At 48.0% G+C, this 24,203-nt stretch overlaps 1 protein-coding gene across 2 annotated transcripts in view; it reads left to right on the top strand.

Annotated features, from left to right (window-relative positions):
* The window catches only part of NWD1 (NACHT and WD repeat domain containing 1), an 82,222-nt gene that overhangs the window by 8,088 nt on the left and 49,931 nt on the right, over positions 1–24,203 (top strand). For both annotated transcript variants that reach the window (XM_086408607.1, XM_086408608.1), the window contains 5 exons: positions 1,774–1,890; positions 8,595–8,892; positions 15,221–16,493; positions 21,806–22,009; positions 23,612–23,771. In XM_086408607.1, the coding sequence (XP_086264733.1) occupies positions 1,774–1,890; positions 8,595–8,892; positions 15,221–16,493; positions 21,806–22,009; positions 23,612–23,771 (2,052 nt within the window). The remainder of the gene's footprint in view (positions 1–1,773; positions 1,891–8,594; positions 8,893–15,220; positions 16,494–21,805; positions 22,010–23,611; positions 23,772–24,203) is intronic.

Genomic DNA, 24,203 nt, shown 5'->3' with positions numbered 1-24,203 from the left:
CCTGCATTGGCAGGCTGATTCTTTACCCCTGAGCTACCAGGGAAGCCTTGCATGTCACTTTCATCGTTGCTTTGTCCTGTTCTCCAGCCCTCCCGACACTGGAACAGCTTTAGCGGGTATCTATGAGGGCTGTGGGATATTTGGGTGGGTATGCATGTGAGACGTGCACCAGCTGGGCAGTCCCCATGGGCCCTAGATAGAGGGCACCGATCCCAGGGTGGGGATGTAGATGGCTGCATGTTTCTAAGCGGAAACTGATAAACCATCTTTGGAATCTCAGCCTCAGTTGATGCTGTCTCTTTGCCATTTACAACAGTCATCCAGAGAGCCTAGCCACTGGACTACCAGGAAGTCCCTCTACATTACTAAGAAAGAGGCCCTCACTGATCATGAGACATGATTCAGTGGCAGAGATGCTATAAAGGAAGACATAGGTGCTGAGCACTGATGAAACGCCTCGTGTGCATCCCTTTAATGTGCGACTAAGGCAACACCCTCAAGATGCAGGCTGGGAGACAGTGGCCTAGAGAGATGGAGTTTCTTGTGCGGACCCAGTGGCTGAGCCTTTTTCCTTTTCCCTTTCCTCCTCCAGCCGCATCCGGTACTGTAGTCCTTTTACCCCATGCCGTAGTTTACTAGGAATTTTATGTCCTTCTCTCTGGACAAAAGAATTGAGGGAGACATGGCCTGTTCTGAGTCCCACCCACTCTCTCCTCATCCCAGCTTTCTGCTTGGTCAGCTTCACTGCTTGAATTAAACCATTCTACTCAGCCCCACCTCCGGCCAGTGGGCCAAAATAGACCGAAAGCGTGCAGTTGCCCAGGACACTTGGCCACGTCTGATTCTGGCCAAGTGAAAACCCTCCTTTGCAAAGAAAGCTCTGCAAACAAGGGTGGACATGTCCTTGTTTAAAAGGAACAGTTTGAAAATGCCCAAGTTCTTTAAAAATGTTTTAAAATATTTTTAAGTAAACGTTTGAGTTTGGAATTCAGATTTGCAGGAAAATTGCCTGTAGGATAGAGTCTCCATATGCCCCCACCCACCCACTTTTTCCCCTGTTGTGAACATCTTCTATTATCGGAGCATGTTTGTTATGACTAAGAAATGGACATTGGTACATTGCCTTTAAGCAACCTCCAGACTTTCAGACTATCACCATCTGTGTCTCCTTTCTGGCTGGAGAACTCGGTTGCATTTAGAAGGCCAAGGAACTCTTACATTGAGTTGTCCCAGCTCCCCAGTCTCCTGTGGCTGGGACAGCTCCTTGGTCTTCTCCTTCGTACTCATGAGCAGTACAGTTGTGGGAAGATTGCCTGGGAGTCCTGTAGCATACCTCCAAATTGGGTCTGTCTGATATTTTTCTCATGATTACACTGGGATTATGGGTATCATTCAAGTTCTTTTAATCCAGACATCCCTCTTTGAGGAAAGGTTGTCAAATTACTGAAAGAGGGCCTTCTCTGGTGGTCCAGTGGCTAAGACTCTGAGCTCCCAAGGCAGGGGGCCAGGGTTGGATATCTGGTCCAGGAACTAAGATCTGGCATGCTGCATGCTGCTGCTAAGTCGCTTCAGTCGTGTCCAACTCTGTGTGACCCCATAGACGTCAGCCCACCAGGCTCCGCCGTCCCTGGGATTCTCCAGGCAAGAACACTGGAGTGGGTTGCCATTTAAATAAAAAATGACTGAAAGAAACTTTATGCCTTTATCAAAAGGAATTGAAAAACATCACCCATCCTGCCACTTTCCTGACAAACCCATGCTTGTCATTTCCAGGTGGTTGACCTGAGGTGGGGTATTCGGAACACTGAGGCCACTAACCACATGACCACAGAACTCTGCTTGGAGGAGCTTGACCGGTGTCGGAAAACATCCATAGGGCCAGCTTTTGTTGTGAGTCTCTTGGGAGGGACAGATGAACTCTTACTTCTCATTCTAGCCCCAGGATATGGCCCTGTTTCTAGACCAAACCCGTCAATGGAGGGAAGTGGGTGGCATGTCTGCTGTCATGCTCAATCTTCATAGCCTGCCCATGGCAGACATTGCTAATTGATCACAGCACCCATTTTTCTGGAGAGCTAGCCAGAATCCAGACAGTAGCAGTCAAGTGGAAGCAGCAGGTGAGTGGCAGAACAGAGTGCTGAAGCCCAAAGGCATCTTAGAATTTGCTCTGAGCTTTCCCACATCATGAGCTTTGTTTGGGGGACTTTTAGATCCTAGAAAACCATAGAGAAGGTGAAAATCTACAGGGTATGCAAATTTTTTTCTCCCATGTGCCCTGTGTTATTGGGAGCAATCTCTGTGTCCCTTTTTTGAGCATGCCTCAGGAGCTAACTTCTGATCCTAGGCAAGACTAACCAGGGTCTTCTCTCCTCCCCAACTAAACTTTCTCTGATACCAGAACAATCTCCAGCTCACAATTAAAGGTTTATGTTATAATCAGCATATGATATTCCAAAACTTTGATTTATTACATCACCAAGTTTCAAATATACCAAGAACTAGAGAATTTTGGCTCGTAAATCCTAGAGCAGGGATCAGCAAACCACAGCCCATGGGGCAAATCCGGCCTTCTACTTGTTTTTGTAAACAAACCTTTATTGGCACAAGCCTTTATTTGGCCCTTGATGGAAAGTTTGCTTAAACCTGTCCTAGAAAGTAAAGAGAGAAAAAGTCAAGAAAGTATCTTTGCCCAATACATCTTAATCAAAAACAAGCTTTGAGCAGCTCCCCAAAAAAACTTCTGGAGACAAGCATATAGCAAGTAAAAGGTAAAAGAAGGTTTATAAAAGCTGTTTTCTAGAGAAACAAAGACAAATAAATGAAGCCCATTTGGACTTAAAATTGCCCTGCCCAGTCAGTGTGCATGCATGCATGCTAAGTCGCTTCAGTGATGTTCGACTCTTTGCAACCCTATGGATTGTAGCCCACCAGGCTCCTCTGTCCATGGGACTCTCCAGGCAAGAATACTGGAGTGGATTGCTGTGCCCGCCCTCTCCAGGGGATCTTCCCGACCTAGGGATCGAATCCATGTCTTTTACGTCTCCTGCCTTGGCCGGCAGGTTCTTTACCACTAATGCCACCTGGGAAGCCCACTGCCCAGTGTAGTAGCCACGAACCACATGTGGTGATTTAAATTGATTAATATCAGGCAGAATTAAAACTTCAGTTCCTCGGTTGCACCAGCCGCATTCCAGCGGCTCAGTGGCCGCATGTGTCAAGTGGCCACCGTGTTGAACAGCATGGGTATGAACACTTCCAGGGTTGCTGAAAGTTCTAGTGCTGCTTTAGAGATCAGTTCAGTTCAGTTCAGTCGCTCAGTCATGTCCGACTCTTTGCGACCCCATGAATTGCAGCACGCCAGGCCTCCCTGTCCATTACCAACTCCCGGAGTTCACTCAAACTCACGTCCATCGAGTCAGTGATGCCATCCAGCCACCTCATCCTCTGTCGTCCCCTTCTCCTCCTGCCCCCAATCCCTCCCAGCATCAGAGTCTTTTCCAGTGAGTCAACTCTTCGCGTGAGGTGGCCAAAGTATTGGAGTTTCAGCTTCAACATCAGTCCTTCCAAAGAACACCCAGGACTGATCTCCTTTAGAGATTACATCTCCTTAAAAAAAACAAAAACTAAGATCTGGGTGACAGATGTGAAAAGCTTTACTATGTATTAAGTTTTATCTGTACACTTACCACTGTGTTTTCATGCTTTCCTCCTATACTTTTCTTTGTAGGTTGACATCAATTTTTCTTTCTTCCCTGCTTTGTTGAGCTGTAACTGACATCCAGCACTGTATGGGTTTAAAGTATACAACATAATGACTTGATTTACATGTATCGTGAAATGATTATTAAATAATATTAGTTGACACCCAGCTGCTTATATAGATATGAAAAAGGGAAATGGTTTTCCTAGTGATGAGAATGTCTAGGGTTTACTTTCTTAGCAATTTTCAAATATGCCCTACAGCGGTGTTAACTGCAGTCACCATGCTGTACACTACGTCCCCAGGACTTACTTATCTTATAACTGGAGGTTTGAATCACTTGATTTCATGTCTTTATTTTTTATTGAATTCTTTATTATTTTTATTTTATAGCTGATGTTCAACTTGTGTTGGTTTCAAGTGTACAGCTAAGTGATTCCGTTACATACATCCATAACGGCTCAGCAGGTAAAGAATTCATCTGCAATGCAGGAGACACAGGAGGCATAGGTTTGATCCCTGGGTGGGGAAGATTCCCTGGAGCCTTGAAGAAGTGGTAACTCATTCCACTATTCTTGCCTGAAATATCCCACGGACAGAGGAGCTTGGCAGGTGTACTTCAAAGAGTCGAAAAGAGTCAGACACGACTGAAGCAACTGAGTACAAATGCATATATATGTTTAAACTTTTTCAGATTCTTGTCCCTTAAAAATTTGTTGCCAAGTATTGAGTATGGCTCCCTATTTTAATCATTATTGTTTTAAGTACAGTCTAATATTTTAAAGGCTCTACCCTCTGAGTTGCTTCCCTTGTGACTCAGTGGTAAAGAATCTGCCTGCCAATGCAAGAGATGTGAGTTTAATCCATAAGTTTGGAAGATCCCCTGGAGAAGGAAATGGCAACCCACTCCAGTATGCTTGCCTGGGAAATCCCACGGACAGAGAAGCCTGGAGGGCTACAGTCCATGGGGTCACAAGGAATCGGACACAACTGAGTGATTAAGCAACAACAGCAAAATCCTCTGATTTACGTATCTCCTTTGCGATTCCCCCCCGCCCAGTTTTCTGCTTTTGCTGATGATTGAGACTGATGATTGATCATTTTGTTGCGTTTCAAAGAAAAAAAGAAAAGGCAAAAGTTTCGTAAAGAAAAAAAGGGAGATGGGGAGAAAAGGAACTCCAGGAGGACTTTCATTTTGCAACCGAAATTGCAGGCAGCCAAAAGCGCAACGCAGCTTCCAGGTGGCATGGGGGATGGTGGATGGGAGGGAGGGTGATCTCGGAGCTTCCCCCAGGCCTGAAAGGCCCAGGGACCTCACAAATCCTTCCGGAAGGGTTCCTTGGGCGGCAAGCTGACCTTTAGCCACTTCCTGTGTTCCTCCTGAAACAGGTGTCTCCCCTCTAACTCTTGAGAGTCACGGCTTCATTCTCCTTCAGTGGCTCTGGTTTAGGGGGCTTTCCACCAAACTCAGAGATGCAGTGGAGGCCCTTGGAGAGGCATCTCTCTGGTAAATAAGTCATTAGGCAGTGCGGCAGGGGACAGCTCCCCATGGCTCTTCCTTCTAGAAGCTCTGGGTCTCTCGGGCCACCTGCAGCTCCAGCATCTCCAGAGAGTTGCTCCTGGTGGTGGCAACTTGAGCTTCTTTCAAGCTCCTCCCATTCCTGTTGCTCTGGTCCCACAGACAGGAGCATCTTGTGTCTTCTGTCTCCTTCCTGAGAGCTCTGGTTTGTGGTTGGCTGGCTGCATCTTTTCCAACTCCTCTTGCTTGTCCAAGGCTCTGCCTTCAAGAAAGGCAGTTGGAGAGTGGAATCCTCTTCAACACCTCGTTGTTACCAAACCAAACTTGGATCCGCAAGCCCATGCAGAATAAAACCAATCTACCAACATTGAGTTGTCATGAAGGAAGGCACAGCATTGACTGCAGGTGCCAAGCAAGGAGTCCAGGGCAGCTAGTGCTCAAAACCCCTGAACTCCCAGATGACTTTTAGGAAAGCATTTTTAAAGGCCAGGTGAGGGAGTAGAGTTGCAGGGTATGGGATCAACTCACACAATTCTCTGATTGGTTGATGATGAGGTAACAGGGTGGTATCACAGGGGTTAACGTTACCAGTCCTTAGGTGCCATAGGTCTGGGGGCTATGTGTTCATGATCGTCACAAAGTGAACTTCTTCCATTTGGTGAGGGTTTTCACACTGGGCTTTCCTGGTGGCTTATACAGTTAAGAATCCACCTGGAATGCAGGAGACTTGGGTTTAGTCCCTGAGTTGGGAAGATCCCCTGGAGAAAGGAATGGCAACCCACTCCAGTATTCTTGCCTGGAGAATCCCATGAACAGAGGAGCCTGGTGGGCTACAGTCCATAGGGTTGCAAAGAGCTGGACACAGCTGAGCGACTCACACTTTCTTTTTTTGCAAGACAACTCAGGAAATGTGCATCAGATACTGTTTTCTATGTATTTCAGGGCGGAGCTAAAGGTGAGGATATGGGGCAGGGGTCTGTCCCCTAGGGTCCTCTCCATTACACCATCATCACAGATTCAAGTCATTCAGGTTTCCCAGGTACACACCCCCTGGAATATTCTGGTATGTCCCAATGAAGAAGGGAGGGTTGATTGCTTCCATTTTACATAGTGAAGAAATTCAAGACTTTGGGTCCACTGTCCTAGGCCTTCTCCAGCCTAATTCTCTTGAATTCCAGTTTGCACTTTCTTCATGCATGCTGAAGGTGGAAAGAGGGCCTCCTATATTCTTGCAATAAGACCCAAATCTTAGGGGCTCTGCAAGCCCTGCAAAATCATCCCAGGGGATGGCCTTATCCCCCTTTACTGCCCCTTCCCTGTTGGTTCTGTAGACCCTGTCTTTCCCGCACAGTATATCCCAGGGCCTTTGCATGTACCGTTCCCCCTGCAAGCCCTCTGCCAGGGGCATTCCTTCTCCTGTCTTATTCTTTAGCTTGATCCTCACTCCCTCAGGGGAATTTCTCTGACTCCACGGCCCTCGTGTGACCTAATTTGCCTTTTCCTCTTAGGACGATGAGCAGCTGAAATACTGACACTGGTGCAATTCTCAGACTGAAGCCTGTTTCTCCTGTTAAGACTCCAAGGTCCAGGAAGGCAGGGCCCAGCACTGTCTCGGTCACTGCTGTCTGCTGAGCAGCTGTCATGGGTTTGGCTCAATATATATATTCGGGGAAGATATTCTGCATGGGGATCTCACCATCTCCCTTTCCAGATCAACTCTTTTTTAAAAAATTTTAATTAGTTTAGTTTTGGTTGCTCTGGGTCTTTGTTGCTGCACGTGGGCTTTCTCTAGTTGCAGCGAGCAGGGGCTACTCTCTGAGAAGCTACTCACCAGCTTCTCATTGCAGTGGCTTCTCTTATCACAGAGCTGGGTCTCCAGGGCACGAGGGTTTCAGCAGTTGCAACACGTGGGCTCGGTAGTTGCAGTGCGCAGGCTTAGTTGCCCGGAGGCATGTGGAATCTTCTCAAACCAGGGATCGAACCCATGTCTCCTGCATTGCCAGGCGGATTTTTTACCACTGAGCCACCAGGGAAGCCTGGAAGGACTTATCACTTGCAACAAGTCAGGAAAACACCAGAGACTTTTTCCAAAGCAGTGTCTCCCTGAACAGCAAAACTGAGAAAATTTTAAGCCAAGGGGGCATGCATATTCATGAAGTGATTTGAGCAGAGGTGAATTCAGCCTAGAATTGGGACAAAGGTTCACAGCATCCAAGCTTTGGTTGATTGAAGTCAGGAGGGTCTACACCATCATCCTATATTCCACCTGGGCAGGAGTCTTAGTTCCTGCAGAACTCAAAGACGTATTATATCTATATCCTTTGAAGTTTAACAAGGAGTCTGTTTTATCACTGTGTTGCAAGAAGGGGAACACTTTCCAGGACCCAAGAGCAGGCTCCTGTCCAACACTTAGAAATGAATTGTCCGAGGAGACATACATGTTGACAAAGCGAGAGACTTTATTGGGAAAGTATGCCTGGGCAGAGAGCAGTAGTATAAGGGAACCCAGGAGAACTCCTCTGCCACGTGGCTCCCAGCCCCCAGTATTACGGTAATTGGCTTGGTTGCTGGGTTGTCTCTGGCCAGTTACTCTGACTCCGGGTCCTTCCTGATGGTGCATGCACCACATCAGCCAAGATGGATCCCAGCAAGAAGGATCCTGGAAGGCTGGTAGGATATCTGAACTAGAGTCTCTTTCTGTATTGTTTCGTTGCTAAGTCACGTCTGACGTTTTTGCGACACCATGGACTGTAGCCCTCCAGGCTCCTGTGTCCATGGGATTCTCCAGGCAAGAATACTGGAGTGGGTGGCCTTCCCCTTCTCCAGGGGATCTTCCGCAACCAGGGATGGAATTGCATCTGTTGTATTGCAGGCAGGTTCTTTACCGCTGAACCACCTTTTGACATTTCCCTCCTCAGGGGATTCTGCATCCCTTACCAGGACCCCCTGTTTAAGATAACTCATGCAGGTGGTCACTACTGGGCCTGGCTAGGGTGGGTGGCTTTAGTCAGTGGTTCCCCCTAACAACTGGACTATTCGACTGTTTCTTGACTGCTTTTCCTTTATTCCTGCATTGTCTCACTTCCCTTAAGATAATTAATTACTTAGATGTGTTCAAGGGCAAGCATTGAGGCCAGGCTTCAATCACAAAATGGCTCAGGCCAAAATGGTTTCTCTTATGTCAAGAAAGCCATTACTGGTTCCCTTACTCTGGGGACCCCTAACCGATCTGCTTACATTAATCTAATTATCTCTGTGGAACAACCACCAGGCTCATTTTAAGGGCTCGGCATGCCTCACCCAGGGTCACTGAGCTAAGTGCCTGAGCCGAGACTTGAGCCCAATACCACCCCTCTCCAACTCTCTCTCCTCCAGGCCCTCGTGGGTGACCAGTACGGCCCCTGCCCCGTCCCCACGCGGATTGAGGAAAAGGAGTGGGAGGCGCTGAAGGCTCAGCTGACCGCCAGGCCCCGCGACCTGGAGCTGGTGGCACGATGCTTCTGGAGAGACGAGAACGCGGTGCCCCCCGCCTACCTGCTGCAGGCCCTGGGCACTGGGGAGGCCTCTGGGCCTGAAGAGGCCACCCTGCTCTCTGCACTGCGCTCCGGAGCCCAGGAGGCCCGCAGGCTGGGGCTCATCAGCCAGGAGCGGTGGTACCGCTACCACCGGTCAGGTGAGGCTGCCAAGACTCCCCTAGGGGTCCCTGGGAAATGCCCAGGGGTTCAAAATACACGTCACGCTTTATCCAAACACCACCGCCTGCATTTCTATAAATGCTAAACCAACCTAGCTCCCGGAGGCCCAGTTCTGAGAAAGATTATTCTTCTGATCCAAGAGAGTGTAGTCACATCCTGGTTAATTTCAGCATCTTAGGGTTCTTCTCTTCGGGCTCCTTCCCTTCTCTCAGGCAGGCTCCTGGCTCTGGGGGACTTGTCCTAGGATGACCACCATCCCCATACACCTGGGACCGAGACCCTCCCAGGATTCAGGGTTCTTAGGGCCAAACCCAGGACAGTTCTGGGAAAACCGGAAGAGTGGGTCACCCCGGGCTAGCTGAGAGCCGGCTTCTACTGAGGAAATCGTCCTCCATCAATGCACCTGCCTCTGAAAACTGAAGCGAAGGAAGAAGGAGTCTCTGTTGCCCAAGGAGGGGAGAAGAGTTTCCCCTCTGTGCTGAGTTCATCACCTGCTCCCTCACCTCTCACCTCGAGCCTCGTCCTCTGCCCCTTCCGTCCTCCACACCGGGCTAGCAGAAAGGTGTTTCTAAAAAGGCAGTGAGATCAAGCCATTGCCCCATTGCTTGCTGACTCAGGAAAGAAATAGGTTCTTTCAGTAGGAAAAAGGTTCTTATTATTTATGGATTAGTAAGTAACACACAGACTCGGACACGACTGAAGTGACAGCAGCAGCAGCAGCAATGTCAGTTTACGCCTTATTAGTATGACAGTTTACATCACCCACCTTATTTTTTATATAATTTTATTTGTTATTTTGGCCGTGTGGAGCCTTCTTCCTCGCTGCGCGGGCTTTCTCCAGTTGCAGGGAGTGGGGGCCGCTCCTCAGTCGCGGTGCACCAGCTTCTCATTACGGTGGCTTCTCTTGTTGCAAAGCAGAGGCTCTAGGGCACGAGAGCCTCAGTAATTGCAGTGTGCACTCAGTAGGTGCGTTTTCCGGGCTCTAGAGCACAGATTCAATAGGTGTGGGGCACCAGCTTAGTTGCTCTGGCGTCTGGGATCTGCCCGGATCAGGGATCTAACCCGTATCGCCTACAGTGGCAGACAGATTCTTTACCACCAAGTCACCAGGGAAGCCCTCACATTATTAAATATATGAATTTATATTATCCAAACTATTAACTATATGAATTCATGTTATCCATACTATTAAATATATGAATTTATGTTATAAAATATTAAATATATGGATTTATATTACCCACACTATAAAATATATAAATTCATTTGATCAACATATTACATATATTGATTTATTAAAAGGTATTGAATGTAGTAATTTATACTAATAGTATTTTATTAAAATATATTGACTGCTATTTACTGTATATATAGTAATTCTAGTAAGGAGATAATCCATTTTTAAAAATTTTATTTGAGGATAATTTTAGATTAACAAAAAAGTTACAACGTTATAAAGATACAAAGATAGTGTAGATTTCTCTTACTCATATAAGAGTAAGTATGATCGAGGTACATTTACTGGAACTCAGAAATGAACATCAATATTTACTATCTGTACATGACTAGTAACTAGACTCCAGACTTCATTTGGATTTCTACAGTTCTCCCATCAATGTCTTTCTGTCCCAGGATTCCACACTTGCATTTCATCCTTTGTCTCCTGAGGCTACTCTGGTCTGCAACAGGTTTTCATGACTGTTTTGAGGAGTACTGGCCAGGTCTTTTATAGAATGTCCCTCAGTCTGGGCTTGCTTGGTGCTTTCTCATGATTTGACTGGGATTATAGGTGAGGGGGCAGAGAAGGCAATGGCACCCCACTCCAGTACTCTTGCCTGGAAAATCCCATGGACGGAGGAGCCTGGTAGGCTGCAGTCCATGGGGTTGCTAAGAGTTGGACACGACCGAGCGACTTCACTTTCACTTTTCACTTTCATGCATTGGAGAAGGAAATGGCAACCCACTCCAGTGTTCTTGCCTGGAGAATCCCAGGGACGGGGGAGCCTGGTGGGCTGCCATCTATGGGGCCTCACAGAGTCGGACACAGCTGAAGCGACTTAGCAGCAGCAACAGCAGCATAGGTGAGGGGGAGGAAGACCACAGAGCTGAAATTCCCTCCCCATCCCATCATATCAGGAGCACCTGAGGCCCACCTGGCATCACAGGTGGGGCTAACCTTGACTGGTTAAGACTAGTCATGACGGACCAGTTTTGGATACACCGTTTGTGTGTCTAACAATGTTGAGTCCACTGTTTGTTGAGCACTTACCCTGTCACTATAGCTTGCCGGAGTCCAGCTCCAGCAGCCAGGGATTCAACCTAAAGGGGTGAGCGGTGTTGGCGAGAAACTGAGGCAGCCTCTCATTTTTCTTGGACTGCCTGTTTATTTCAAGCTTATGATTCTCTTTTATACTTTTACAAAAGCATTAGGTTAGAGGTTTGATATTTTTAGTTCCCATTGACCCAGATTTATTTTTCTCCAAAAATCATTGTTGCCCCTCAAAAGGGGTTCCTTCCTCAGCGATTCTCTTATCTACTTTTTCTCATGTGTCCTTGTGAATACCCTGTAGCTCATGCTAATGTCTGGGCTGCATACCACATCCCTCAGTTTAATTCTTATCTTTCTAAGTCCTGTTTACCCCTAGTATCCTAAGCTCACTATTTCTTAGAAAGGGCTTCTAGCTAATAATATCTCTAAAGTCCCTAATCTCTATAAACTATAGTAGAATATGCTAACATTACAGCATCCCTTAAATCTTTAGCTTCTAACTATTTTAATTATTCCTAAGCCCTAAATTCCTGGTGGCTCCGACGGTAAAGCATCTGCCTACAATGCGGGAGACCCGGGTTCAATCCCTGGGTCGGGAAGATCCTCTGGGATTCCTTCTCCTCTGGAGAAGGAAATGGCACCCCACTCCAGTACTCTTGCCTGGAAAATCCCACGGATGGAGGAGCCTGGTAGGCTACAGTCTATAGGGTTGCTAAGAGTCGGACACGACTGAGCAACTTCACTCACTCAAGCCCTAAATTCACCAAACTCCTTTGCCATAACACTTTCCTCACAAATGGGCTTCAGATAGCAATCCCTCCCATGGTCTCAAGCTGTGGCCTGTGTGCTCACCCTGGAACACTTTTTTGTAAAAGTCCTTGAACAAATGTCAGTGATTAACTTTATGAATTATTCTTTGAGCACAGCTGCAGAAGGCTTTATGCCTTCTTATGCTCCTCTCAAAAACAATAAGCACCTTAATATTCTCTTCAGTCAACTCAGCCGAGGAAAGGAAAAAACAAGTCAGAATCACAAAGCCTAACTCCTTCATTCCGGGTCCGTGCCTACGGAACAAAGGGAGGGGGTTTAGGGCCATGCCTCCATTTTGTCAGTAATGCCTAACTCGGCTCCCGACAACAGCTTGCTCTACGACACAGAGCCAAGTGTGCCAATTGTTCTCAGAGAGAAATCTGACCCTGAGGTCATACTCAGCATCTGGGGTCTGTACTTTGGGATGGGCCCAGATTAGCATCTCAGCCCTGCCCCTTTCCAGCGCATGACCTCTGGCAGGCTTGCAGCCTCTCTTTCTTCATCTGTAAAATGGAACTGCTGCTGCTGCTGCTGCTAAGTCGCTTCAGTCGTGTCTGACTCTGTGCGACCCCATAGAGGACAGCCCACCAGGCTTCCCCGTCCCTGGGATTCTCCAGGCAAGAACACTGGAGTGGGTTGCCATTTCCTTCTCCAATCCATGAAAGTAAAAAGTTAAAGTGAAGTTGCTCAGTCATGTCCGGCTCCTATCGACCCCATGGACTGCAGCCCACCAGGCTCCTCCATCCATGGGATTCTCCAGGCAAGAGTAGTGGAGTGGGGTGCCACTGCCTTCTCCCAAAATGGAACTAGTCAGAAGTAGTACCTAGGGGAGTCGTTATGGAGATCTGAAAGGTCCTGTCTCGGCCGTGATCTTATTCAACAATAAGATCACTAAGCAATCATGTCAAACCTCACCCACTAGTAAGCCCCTTTTGAAAGAACAAATAGAAATTCCTAGACATCAGCAGGGATAAGGCAGTGGCACCCCACTCCAGTACTCTTGCCTGGAAAATCCCATGGACAGAGGAGCCTGGTAGGCTGCAGTCCATGGGGTCACACAGAGTCGGACACGACTGAGCGACTTCACTTTCACTTTTCACTTTCATGCATTGGAGAAGGAAATGGCAACCCACTCCAGTGTTCTTGCCTGAGAATCCCAGGGATGGGGGAGCCTGATGGGCTGCTGTCTATGGGGTCGCACAGAGTCGGACACAACTGAAGTGACTTAGCAGCAGCAGCAGCAGCAGAAAGCACAAATGGGTGTGGAGGTCAGAGGCGTGTATCTTTAGACCATATTATTTTTCAGGCACCTTGCTAAACTTTCTTAAAAAATTTTTTTTTTATCTTGAAATAGAGTTTCATAGGAAACTGGAAAAAAAAAAAAGAGGAAGAGGTTTCATGTATCCTTTACCCAGATTTCCCCAAAGGTAACATCTTGCATAACTAGGGTACAATATTATAACCAGGAAGTGGACATTGTTAGAATACAGAGAGAGTAACAGAAACCATTTGTGCATGTGTGTGTATGAGCCTTTTCTTTCTCTGCAATTTTATCACCTGTATAGCTTCAAGTAACCACCATGGTTGATACACAAGGACTGTTCCCTGACCACAGGGTCCCTCCCACTGCCATTTAGAGCTACACTCACCCCTCCCCACAAACCCCAGCCTTGGCAGGCCCTAACCCAACTCCATCTCATTTCTTTTATTTCGACCATGTCACAGAAGATAAAATCGCAGACCGAAACCTTTTGTTCCTTCAGCATAATATGCTCAGCTTTTCACAAGCATTATTTCATAGAAAATCCCCATAGCAGCCCTTTCAATTTTGGGATTAGTACTCTTGTTAAAGGGAGGAAACAGAGACTCAGAGAGGTGCAGTGATTTTTCCCAAGGTCACACAGCCTATTGCTGGCAGACAGATAGTCTTGGATTGGTTCATGCCAAAATGTGTCCAAGAAGCATCCCATTTAAGGACTGCGAGTTGCCTTCATCTCTGATCTCCATTCATGAGGCTAAAGGGGTTGTGGGGTCAGACCAAGGAGGACTTTTGAGTGGCTCTTGTCTTTGGCTCTGAGACTGAGTCCTGTCTCCAAGGTCCTGACTCACTCATCTGCAGAGATCTGGGAGCCTCTGATGAGCCCAGAGCAGCTTCAAAAATAACTCAAACCTGATTGCTATTTCAAAACAAAGGCCTCCAAGGAGAAGTCAATGTGGGCTCTTGGCTCTAGAAGATACAGGTCCTCAGGGCAGCTGCTGCATGCTCTGGGACAGGAGTCAGCAAACCATGGTCCAAGGCCCAAACCCAGCCCACTGCTTGTTTTTATAAATAAAGTTTTATTGGAACACACTCAAGCACATTAGTTTGTAAGTTATCTATGGCTGCTTTCACATGGCATGACATTAACCTTTTTGAAATGAACAATTCCTGCATACAAGTGTTTGAGCTTTTGTTTTCAGTTCTTTGGGGGCCATACCTAAGAGCTGTATAAACTCCATATTTAACTATTTTGAGTTTGATGGTATTGTTTTATGATGAGACTGCTTCACATACACACTGCTTCACACAATCTGTGTGTTGCCTACACCAAGGTATCTTTGATTTTGTTGTTGTTGTTCAGTTGCTAAGTCATGTCTGACTATTTGCAGTCCCATGGGCTGCAGCATGTTGGCTCCTCTGTCCTTCAGTATCTCACAGAGTTTGCTCAAACCCATGTCCCTGGAGTTGGTGATGCTATCTAACCATCTCATCCTGTGCTGCCCCATTTTTGCCTTCAGTTTTTCCCAGCATCAGAGTCTTTTCCAATGAGTCAGCTCTTCTCGAGTAGTGGCTAACTCAATGCCACTCTTGGTGTGGCCTCTGAACCCCAGCCTCAGCATCACCTGGGAGCTTGTTGGAAATTCAAACCATAGGCCCTACCCCGACATGCAGAATCAGAACTCCTGGAGGCAGGGTCCAGCCATGTAGGTTTTTGTGAGCCCCCAAGTGACTCTGGCAAACTGTGGCCTCAAGGCAAACCTGGCCCACTGCTTGTTTTTATGAAAAAGTTTTGTTGGAACACACTGGAGCCCATTATTTCGGATGTTGTCTATAGTTATGCCAAGTAACTCTGGCCCACGTTAAGCCTGAATTCCAGTGTTCTCATTCCTGGAATGTGTCTCCCAAGTGTCCCCATTTGAGCCAGCTGATGACATAATGCTGACCGCACTCTCTTCTACTTTTGCAGTCATTGAGTGGGAAATAGAACGGGCCTTGCTGAGCTCAGCGGTTGGGGATCACGGGGCAACAGTCTTCCTGAGAGAGATCCAAGACCTCAATAAACACATCCTGGAAGACTGTGCCCTCAGAATGGTGGACCGTCTTGCAGATGGTTGCCTGGACACGGATGCCCAGAACCTTCTCAGCAACCTCAAGGGGCGCATCGCTGACCGGCAGCCTGGAGTTCTCAAGGCCCACCACCTAGCGTGGAGCCGAGACCTGGTGAACCCCAAAAACAAGGCTCATGCCCGATACCTGAAGGAGCTGGGGGAGCAGTTTGTGGCCAGGGCCAACCATCAGGTTCTTGAGTGCCTCCGGGAGCTGGAGGCAGGCAGGCAGGAGTTGGCATGGCTCTACCAGGAGATCCGCCACCACCTGGGACTCAGTGCCGAGGTCAACCGGACCTTCTGTGGGCGCCAGGAGCTCCTGACCCAGCTGGGGCAGCGACTGCGACAGAGTGATGGCCACCCCCACCCACCCCTGGTGCTTTTTGGACCCCCAGGGATTGGAAAGACGGCTCTGATGTGCAAGCTGGCTGAGCAAATGTCGGGGCTGCTCGGCCGCAAGACAGTGACCATTCTGCGGCTTCTGGGGACGTCACAGATGAGCTCTGAGGCCCGAGGCCTGCTCCAGAGCATCTGCTTCCAGGTGTGCCTGGCCTACGGGCTGCCCCTGCCCCCTGCCCAGGTCCTAGAGGCCCACACCAGGCTGGTCCAGTTTTTCCACATCCTCCTCCACACCATCTCCAGCCGAAACTTTGAGTCCCTCGTGATCCTGCTGGATTCGGTGGATGAGGTGGACTCTGTCCACTGTGCTAGGAGGATCCCCTGGCTGCCTCCCAAATGTCCTCCAAGGGTCCACCTCATCGTCTCGGCCTGCTCTGGACAGCGGGGGGTTTTAGACACCATTCAGCAGATGCTCACGGACCGAGAGGCTTACTGGGAGGTGAAACCCCTCTCCGGAAACCAAGGGCAAGAGATGATCCAGCTCCTGCTGTCTGCCTCGAGGAGGACACTGAGTCAGGTGCAGAGGGACATGCTCTGGGCCAGCCTCCCAGAGTGTGGACACCCAGGGCGGCTGAGGTTGGCTTTCGAGGAGGCCCGCAAGTGGGCCTCCTTCACTGTGCCAGCCCCGCTGGCCTCCACTGCTAAGGAGGCGATGCAACAGCTGTGTGCCCGCCTGGAGCAGACACACGGGCGGCTCCTGGTGGCCCGCGTGCTGGGCTACATTGTGTCTTCCCGGTGAGTCTCTGCTGGGTTCACTCTGTTTTGAACTGAGATAGTATGCGTGCGTTCTTCTCCAAGGGCTGCCATAACAAATCACAACCTGGGTGCCTTAGAGCGATGGAAGTAGTTCTGGGGGCCAGAGTCGGAATCGAGGCGTCAGCAGAGCCACACTCCTGGAGGCTCTGAAGGAGAGTCTGTTCTAGGCATTCTCCTTCATTTCTGGTATTGCTGGCCATGCTCAACGTTCCTTGGCTTGTAGAAGCATCACTCCAGTCTCCACCTCTGTCATCTTGTGGTCTCCTCCCTGTGTGTCTCTCTGAATTTCCCTCTTTCTTGGAAGGACATCACTCATTGGATTAGGGTCTACTCCTATCCGGTATTGTTACTGACCAGGGTTCTTGGCCTTCTCAATCAATAGAAATTGATCAGAGGCCAGACAAGAAATCCAGGCAAGGATTTACTGGTACTTCTGCTGTGAGCACAGGCTTTCTAGGTGGCACTGGTAGTAAAGAACTTGCCTGCCAATGCAGGAGAGGCAAGAGACTCTGGGTTCGATCCCTGGGTCAGAAAGATCCCCTGGAGGAGGGCATGACAATCCATTCCAGTATTCTTGCCTGGGAAATCCCATGGACAGAAGAGCCTGGTGGGTTATTGTCCATGGGGTTGCAAAGAGCAATTTAGCATGCATGCATTGCTGCAGCAGTGGGGAGGGAGTACAAATGACAAGCTCCCTTGCTGCCTGCTCCCAGTGAGCTGGTTCCTTATTTGGGTGAAGGTAGGTGTCAGGCTGGAGGGGTAGCTTAGGTGGTTTGTCCACCCCTTTGGTGGTGTGAAACACCCTGCTTTTGCTCCCAGCTCTTCAGAAGTGGCAGTTGGGTTTTTGGTCTTTTTCTGTCTTATCCATAATTTCCCCAGTGGTGCATGCATGAAGCTATTTTCAGTTCTTCATAGTTTGTTTGTATTCTGTTGTTCGAGGAGACGTTTGTCCAGGTGCAAGCACCACAGCAAAGGGCCCCCAAGTCCCAGGTCCCAGCCCGTCTCAGTGGGACCTCATCTTGACCACTTCCCCAAAGACTGGTTTCAAATAAGGTCCTATGCACAGGGTCCCCATGGGCATGAATTTTGAGGAACACTTTTCAACCTAGTATCATTCACATCATAAAGTGCACTCTTTTGAAGTGTCTGGTTTGGCGGCATTCAGTACATTCGCAGGGTTGTGCTACCACTAACCGTGAGGAATGGGTCCTCACCCTGCAAGGGAGGCCCTGTCCCTGTCGGCAGTCACTCCTCCTCCTCCTCTCCCAGTCCCCGGCAGCCATGAATCTGCTTTCCGTCTCCATGCATTTGTCTAGGTTATCTCCCTTTCCTTCTGCCTGTCTATGTATCTGTCTATGTCGCATCACCAGTTCAATGGACATGGACTTGGGTGAACTTCAGGAGATGGTTAGGGACAGGGAGGCCTGGCATGCTGCAGTCCACAGGCCTGCAAAGAGTTGCAAAGAGTTAGACGACTTAGTGACTGAACAACTACAACAATACATATCTATCTATCATCTGTCAGGGCTTCCCAGGCGGCTCTAGCGGTAAAGAACGCTCCTGGCCATGCAGCAGATATAAGAGATGAGGGTTTAATCTCTGGGTTGGGAAGATCCCTTGGAGAAGGGAGTGGCAACCCACTCTAGTATTCTTGCCTGGAGAATGCCATGGACAGAGGAACCTGGTGGGCTACAATCCATGGGGTCACAAAGAGTCAGACACGCCTGAAGTGACAACACAGCACGTCACATCATCTCTCATCTGTCTATCATGCTGCTGACACCTAGTGGTTGGAGGCTAGGAATTCCACTAGCATCCTAGATGATCTGACCCTTAGCATCACGGTGGGAGGCTGAGAAACTCTGTTAGGCATGCATTGTGGCCTTTTCAAACACCCTCTGTACAGAGTGGGTAGCTGAGTGTCTGTTGTATAGGGCTGCTGAAAGAAAGAATGAGACTATACTTGCAAATAGACATCACCTGGCCAAGGTCCCTCAGCCAGCACCAAATGCAGAGTGGTGTGACCTCACACACAGAGCTTGTCTGCAGTGCAGGAAAGGCAGGTCCCATGTTGGGGGGCAGGTGAGGTGCCTGCTTTGGGTCCACATTGTCACAGGGTTGTCTCTGGGGATGGAGAAGGGCTCTTAACCTAGTGGTTCAGTTGTGACCTTAGGCACACCCCCCAGCGCATATCTCTAGCACCATCTGGTAGAATATTGGCAATGAGGGCAACGCTCTATATCTCATTGTCCACCATGGTAACCATGAGCCACGTGTGGCAAATAGACACTTGAAAGCCAGCTTATCCATCCCAGAAACCGGATTTTAAACTTCATTAATTTTTACCTTTCAATGACTGTGTGTGGCTGGTGACAACTATACTGGACATCGTGGCTCTAGACTCGATGAGACACAACATCTTCAAGAGCAGGGATGGAATTGAATTCCTCTCCCCCTGGCCATCCAGGACCATGAATATGCAAACCTCAGTTTCCCCATCTGACAAACAGAAGAAGGCCCCCTCCTGCACAATTCCAGCTCTCGAGGGCACCTTATCAGAGGGACTCACATGCTCCGAGAACCATCTCTCCCTGCCACTTACCTTGTCTCTCTCCTTCCTGTGAGTTGGCTTATCTTCTTCCTAGCAACTGGTGTTGCTGTTTCTTTTTTCCCGGTTATTTTCTATGTGGCTCTCTGCACTGGAAGATCAGCTTTGTGGGCCCCGAGCTCTCTGTCCTCCAGGGGGCAGCACAGACATAACACTCCATGAACAGGGGTTAAGCAAAAGTACCCATGCTTTACTGATGTCAGTGGCCTTCCAGAATGCAGCCCTCTGCTTCTCTGAGAATGAATGCACTGGCCTGGTCCCTACCAAGAGGGCCCGGTGCAAGGGTGTGATGCCAGAGAAGTGTGGGGCTGTGCTTCCCTTGGATATCCAGGGTGAAAGCCTCTTAGGATGTCCCATTTTTTTGATCTGGTGGACAAGTCATTCATTGTGCCCAAAACCGCAAAGAGAGAATCTAAGCCTGCAGAGTACATCATGAGAAACGCTGGGCTGGAAGAAACACAAGCTGGAATCAAGATTGCTGGGAGAAATATCAATCACCTCAGATATGCAGATGACACCACCCTTATGGCAGAAAGTGAAGAGGAACTAAAAAGCCTCTAGATGAAAGTCAAAGTGGAGAGTGAAAAAGTTGGCTTAAAGCTCAACATTCAGAAAATGAAGATCATGGCATCCGGTCCCATCACTTCATGGGAAATAGATGGGGAAACAGTGGAAACACTGTCAGACTTTATTTTGGGGGGCTCCAAAATCACTGCAGATGGTGACTGCAGCCATGAAATTAAAAGACACTCCTCGGAAGGAAAGTTATGACCAACCTAGATAGCATATTCAAAAGCAGAGACATTATTTTGCCAACGAAGGTTCATCTAGTCAAGGCTATGGTTTTTCCTATGGTCATGTATGGATGTGAGAGTTGGACTGTGAAGAAGGCTGAGCATCGAAGAATTGATGCTTTTGAACTGTGGTGTTGGAGAAGACTCTTGAGAGTCCCTTGGACTGCAAGGAGATCCAACCAGTCCATTCTGAAGGAGATCAGCCCTGGGATTTCTTTGGAAGGAATGATGCTAAAGCTGAAACTCCAGTACTTTGGCCACCTCATGCGAAAAGTTGACTCATTGGAAAAGACTCTGATTCTGGGAGGGATTGGGGGCAGGAGGAGAAGGGGACGACAGAGGATGAGATGGCTGGATGGCATCACTGACTCGATGGACGTGAGTCTGAGTGAACTCCGGGAGTTGGTGATGGACAGGGAGGCCTGGCATGCTGTGATTCATGGGGTTGCAAAGAGTCGGACATGACTGAGCAACTGAACTGAACTGAAGCCTGGTTTGTTTCGAGAGTATACTGAAGATTGAGAAAGAAGATTTTATTCTTTTTTTTCCTTATGGCTGCACCTCGAGGTATGTGGCTTCCCTCATAGCTCAGTGGGTAAAGAATCTGCCTGCAATACGGGAGACCCTAGTTCAATTCCTGGGTTGGGAAGATCCCCTGGAGAAGGGATAGGCTACCCACTCCAGTATTCTTGGGCTTCCCTTGTGGCTCAGCTGGTAAAGAATCCACCTGCAATGAGGGAGGCCTGGGTTCGATCCCTGGGTCGGGAAGATCCCCTGGAGAAGAGGAAGGCTACCCATTCCAGTATTCTGGCCTGGAGAATTCCACAGACTATATGTATTGTCCATGGGGTCGCAAAGAGTCGGACACGACTGAGCGACTTTCACTTTCACTTTCGAGGTAGGTGGCATCTTAATTCCCCACCAGGGATCAAAGCTGTGCCCCCTGCATTGGAAGTAGAGTCTTAACTACTGGACTGCCAGGGAAATCCCAGAAGATTCTATTTTGAAAGAGTAAATGTTTGAGGAAACACTGGACCACCCCATGTAAACCCTCGTGTTGTGGCTCCCAGGAATATTGGTTTGGAAAGACCTGTCAAGAGGAGAAAAGAAGATTAGGGAGATGGCCTGGCTACTCCAGTGGGGAAATTGTGGAGAACACCACCATTGACATAGCTGTGACTGTCAAAGATGAGATGAACTCAGTGGAAGAGATCTCAGAGAATACTGATGTTAACATCTACCTCGTTGGACAACAGAAAATTCCAAGTGAGCAGGCATTCTGTATGTGTAAAGAATGTGGGAAGCATTTCCAGCAAAATGAAGACTAATCAATATCAGGGAATTAAACGCACACACACAAGGTGTTTGTATTCTTTGTAAGCAGAAGCCAGCCTCTCTCTCTCATCTGCTTTGAAATGAACTCTGCTTGTTCTCCAACCCAGAGGAAATTTGTGGACAAGTCCCTTAGTTTTTCCAGGCAAATGCTTGCAGGTATTATGAAGTCCATTCCAGTCCGATGCTCATCGTGTTTAAAGCCACTTCCTTTTTCAGGCAAGAACACATGGGGTGGTTTATGCATTATTTTCACAAGTTACTTCTCTTCCTGTGCTACTCGACTCATCTGAGATTGGGGGAGGGATGGTTCAGGGTTCTGTAGGTGTGAGAAGGAAAGAAAGATCAGGAAATGTCTTACTTGATGGGTACAGCTGGAACCAGGTATGAGTACCAGCTAACCGTGGGCTCTGTCCAAACGCTGATCTCCATGGTGAACCCTTCAGTGATGGGCAGGATGCCATAGAGCTGGTCACATCTGTCCCTCGCTCAGCTTCTGCCTTCTCCAAGTGCAGGAGACACAGGTGTGCCCCCACGCCCGTCCGTCCTTTCCACAGGCATGGGCTCTCAGAGGCGGAGTTAAAGGATGTTCTGTCCTTGGATGATGAGGTCCTGCAGAGCGTGTACCAAGACTGGACCCCACCCAGCAAAGAGCTTCTGCGCTTCCCACCCCTGCTGTGGGTGAGGCTTCGTCGAGATCTGGGTAACTGCTTGGCCAGGCGGCCCGTGGACGGCTTCACCCTTCTGGCCATTGCTCACAGGTGAGTCGAGCAGGTTGGTGACACTGTCTGGGTGGGACGCCAAGAGCAAGGACTCCCTGATCGGGTTCCTCTTCGTTCCAGATCCTTCTTCACTCCCCATTCCCAGGGAATCAAGTCCACTTAGCACAGCAAGCAAGGGTCTCCCCACCACGAGCTCTAACACAGCTAACTTGTTTGTTATCATTATTAGTCACACCACACGTCTTGTGGGCTCCTAGCTCCCTGACCAGGAATTGAATTCGAGCCCTCGGCAGTGAAATGGCAGAGTCCTAACCATTGGACTACCAGGGAGCTCCCACAATGAACTGCTTCTTTAAAGTGAGGAGAAATTCACACGAAATTCATCATTTGAAAGCAGAACAGTTGAGTGGCATTTGGCATATTCACATGTTGTACAACTATCACCTCTACTTCCAGAACATTCCCACTGCCCTAAAAGGTACCCCATCCCCATTAGCAGCCACTCCCCAGTCCCTGCTCCCCCAGTGCCTAGCAACCCTGAGCCTGCTTTCTGTGTACGGATTTGCCTGTGCTGGACATTTCATATGGACGTGATCGCACGCAGTGTGGTCTATTGCGTCTGGCTTATCTTACTCAGCGTGACATTTTCATGGTCTGTCTGTGTCACAGCACGTGTTAGCGCTTCATTCATTGTTATGGTTGAATGATATTCCCCTGCAGGCATGGATCACATTCTGTTTATTCGCTCATTCGTTGACGAACACGTGGCTGTTTCCACCTTTTGGTGACTGTGACTAGAGCTGCTGTGAATAGGCATGCACAAGTTTTTATTTGAACGCCTGCTTTTCCATTCTTTGGGGGGTATATAGTCTGGAGTGAAATTTCTGGATCATACAGTAACTTGTTTTATGTTTAATTATTGAGGAACCCAAATTCTCCGATTTTAAATTGGAAATCCCATGGACAGAATCTGGAAGGTTATAGTCCATGGGTTCCCAAGAGTCAGACATGACTTAGCAACTAAACCACCACCATAGTTAATTCAGTTTTGTGTTAGTTTCAAGAAAACAGCAAAGTGATTCAGATATATACATATATTATATATGTTATATATATATACACACACATATGTTATATATAAATAACATATATAAAAACATATATATTATATATGTTTTATATACAAATTAGTACTTATATATACATTATCTTATATATTATTATATTATATAAGTTTTTTGTATATAAATTATCTTATATATTATTTATACTTATATATTTTGTCTTATATATTAATATATATTTATATATATCAGTATATTTTTATATATATTCTTTTTCAGATTCTTTTCCATTATAGATTATTATAAGATACAATTCCCTGTGCTATACAGTAGGTCTTTTTGTTTATCAAATATTCCTTTTTAAAGTAAAATTACTTAAGGAAAAAGGTAAGATGGGCTGATTTAGAGCTAAATGGTAGGTACCAAGTAGTGCAGGCAGCCAGCTGAGCCAGGAAGCATCTAGAAGGAGTTTAGGATGGACTGGCACTTGGGAACCACTTCCTGAAGTGGTGGCCAGTCACCACCTCTGAGCCCAGCCTGTGCCCCAGGCCCATCAGCCCATGTCTTCTCTCTGCAGACAGCTGACCGAGGTGGTCAGAGAGCTCTACCTGTCTGGGCCTGAGAAAGCCAAGAGTCATGGAGTCTTGGCCGACTTCTTCTCAGGGGCCTGGAGCCAGGGCATCAAGAAACTCATCACCCTGCCACTCGTGGGAAAACCCCTGAACCTGGACCGCAAGGTGAGGTGTCCGGGGGCCCCTGTTCCCCACTCTCAGCCTCCGCACTTCTGTGCCCGCAAGGCTGGAGCCACGTGCCCCCTTCCATTCCCTATTTCCAACCCAGACACACTCTGCCTCCTTTCCTTCTTTGCTCACAAAGGACAGAAAGTCCCCAAACATTATTTGAAGGGTGGGGAGCAGCAGATGAGGAATTGATGCTCCACTAACTTTCAGGATGAGAAAACAAAATCACAACATTAAAAGCTTATCTCCAAAGTCATGGCATCCCAGAATTTTAATTCCTTATGCTCTGATTCATCCTGAAACACACAAGTTTCCTCCTTGTTTTGTGTGTGTGTGTGTGTGTGTGTGTGTGTGTGTGAGTGGTGGGGGTGTTGATGTTTTCCTTGTGAATCCCCTGATACAATTCAATTTTCAATCATTGGTTCTCCC

The sequence above is a fragment of the Bos grunniens genome, chromosome 7 (genome assembly GCF_055505025.1).
Source record: "Bos grunniens cultivar Pamir isolate PY7600 chromosome 7, Bosgru_T2T1.0, whole genome shotgun sequence".
Lineage (NCBI taxonomy): Eukaryota > Metazoa > Chordata > Mammalia > Artiodactyla > Bovidae > Bos > Bos grunniens.
The sequence above is the reverse complement of the archived record's forward strand: the minus strand, read 5'-3'. Positions and strand labels throughout refer to the sequence as shown.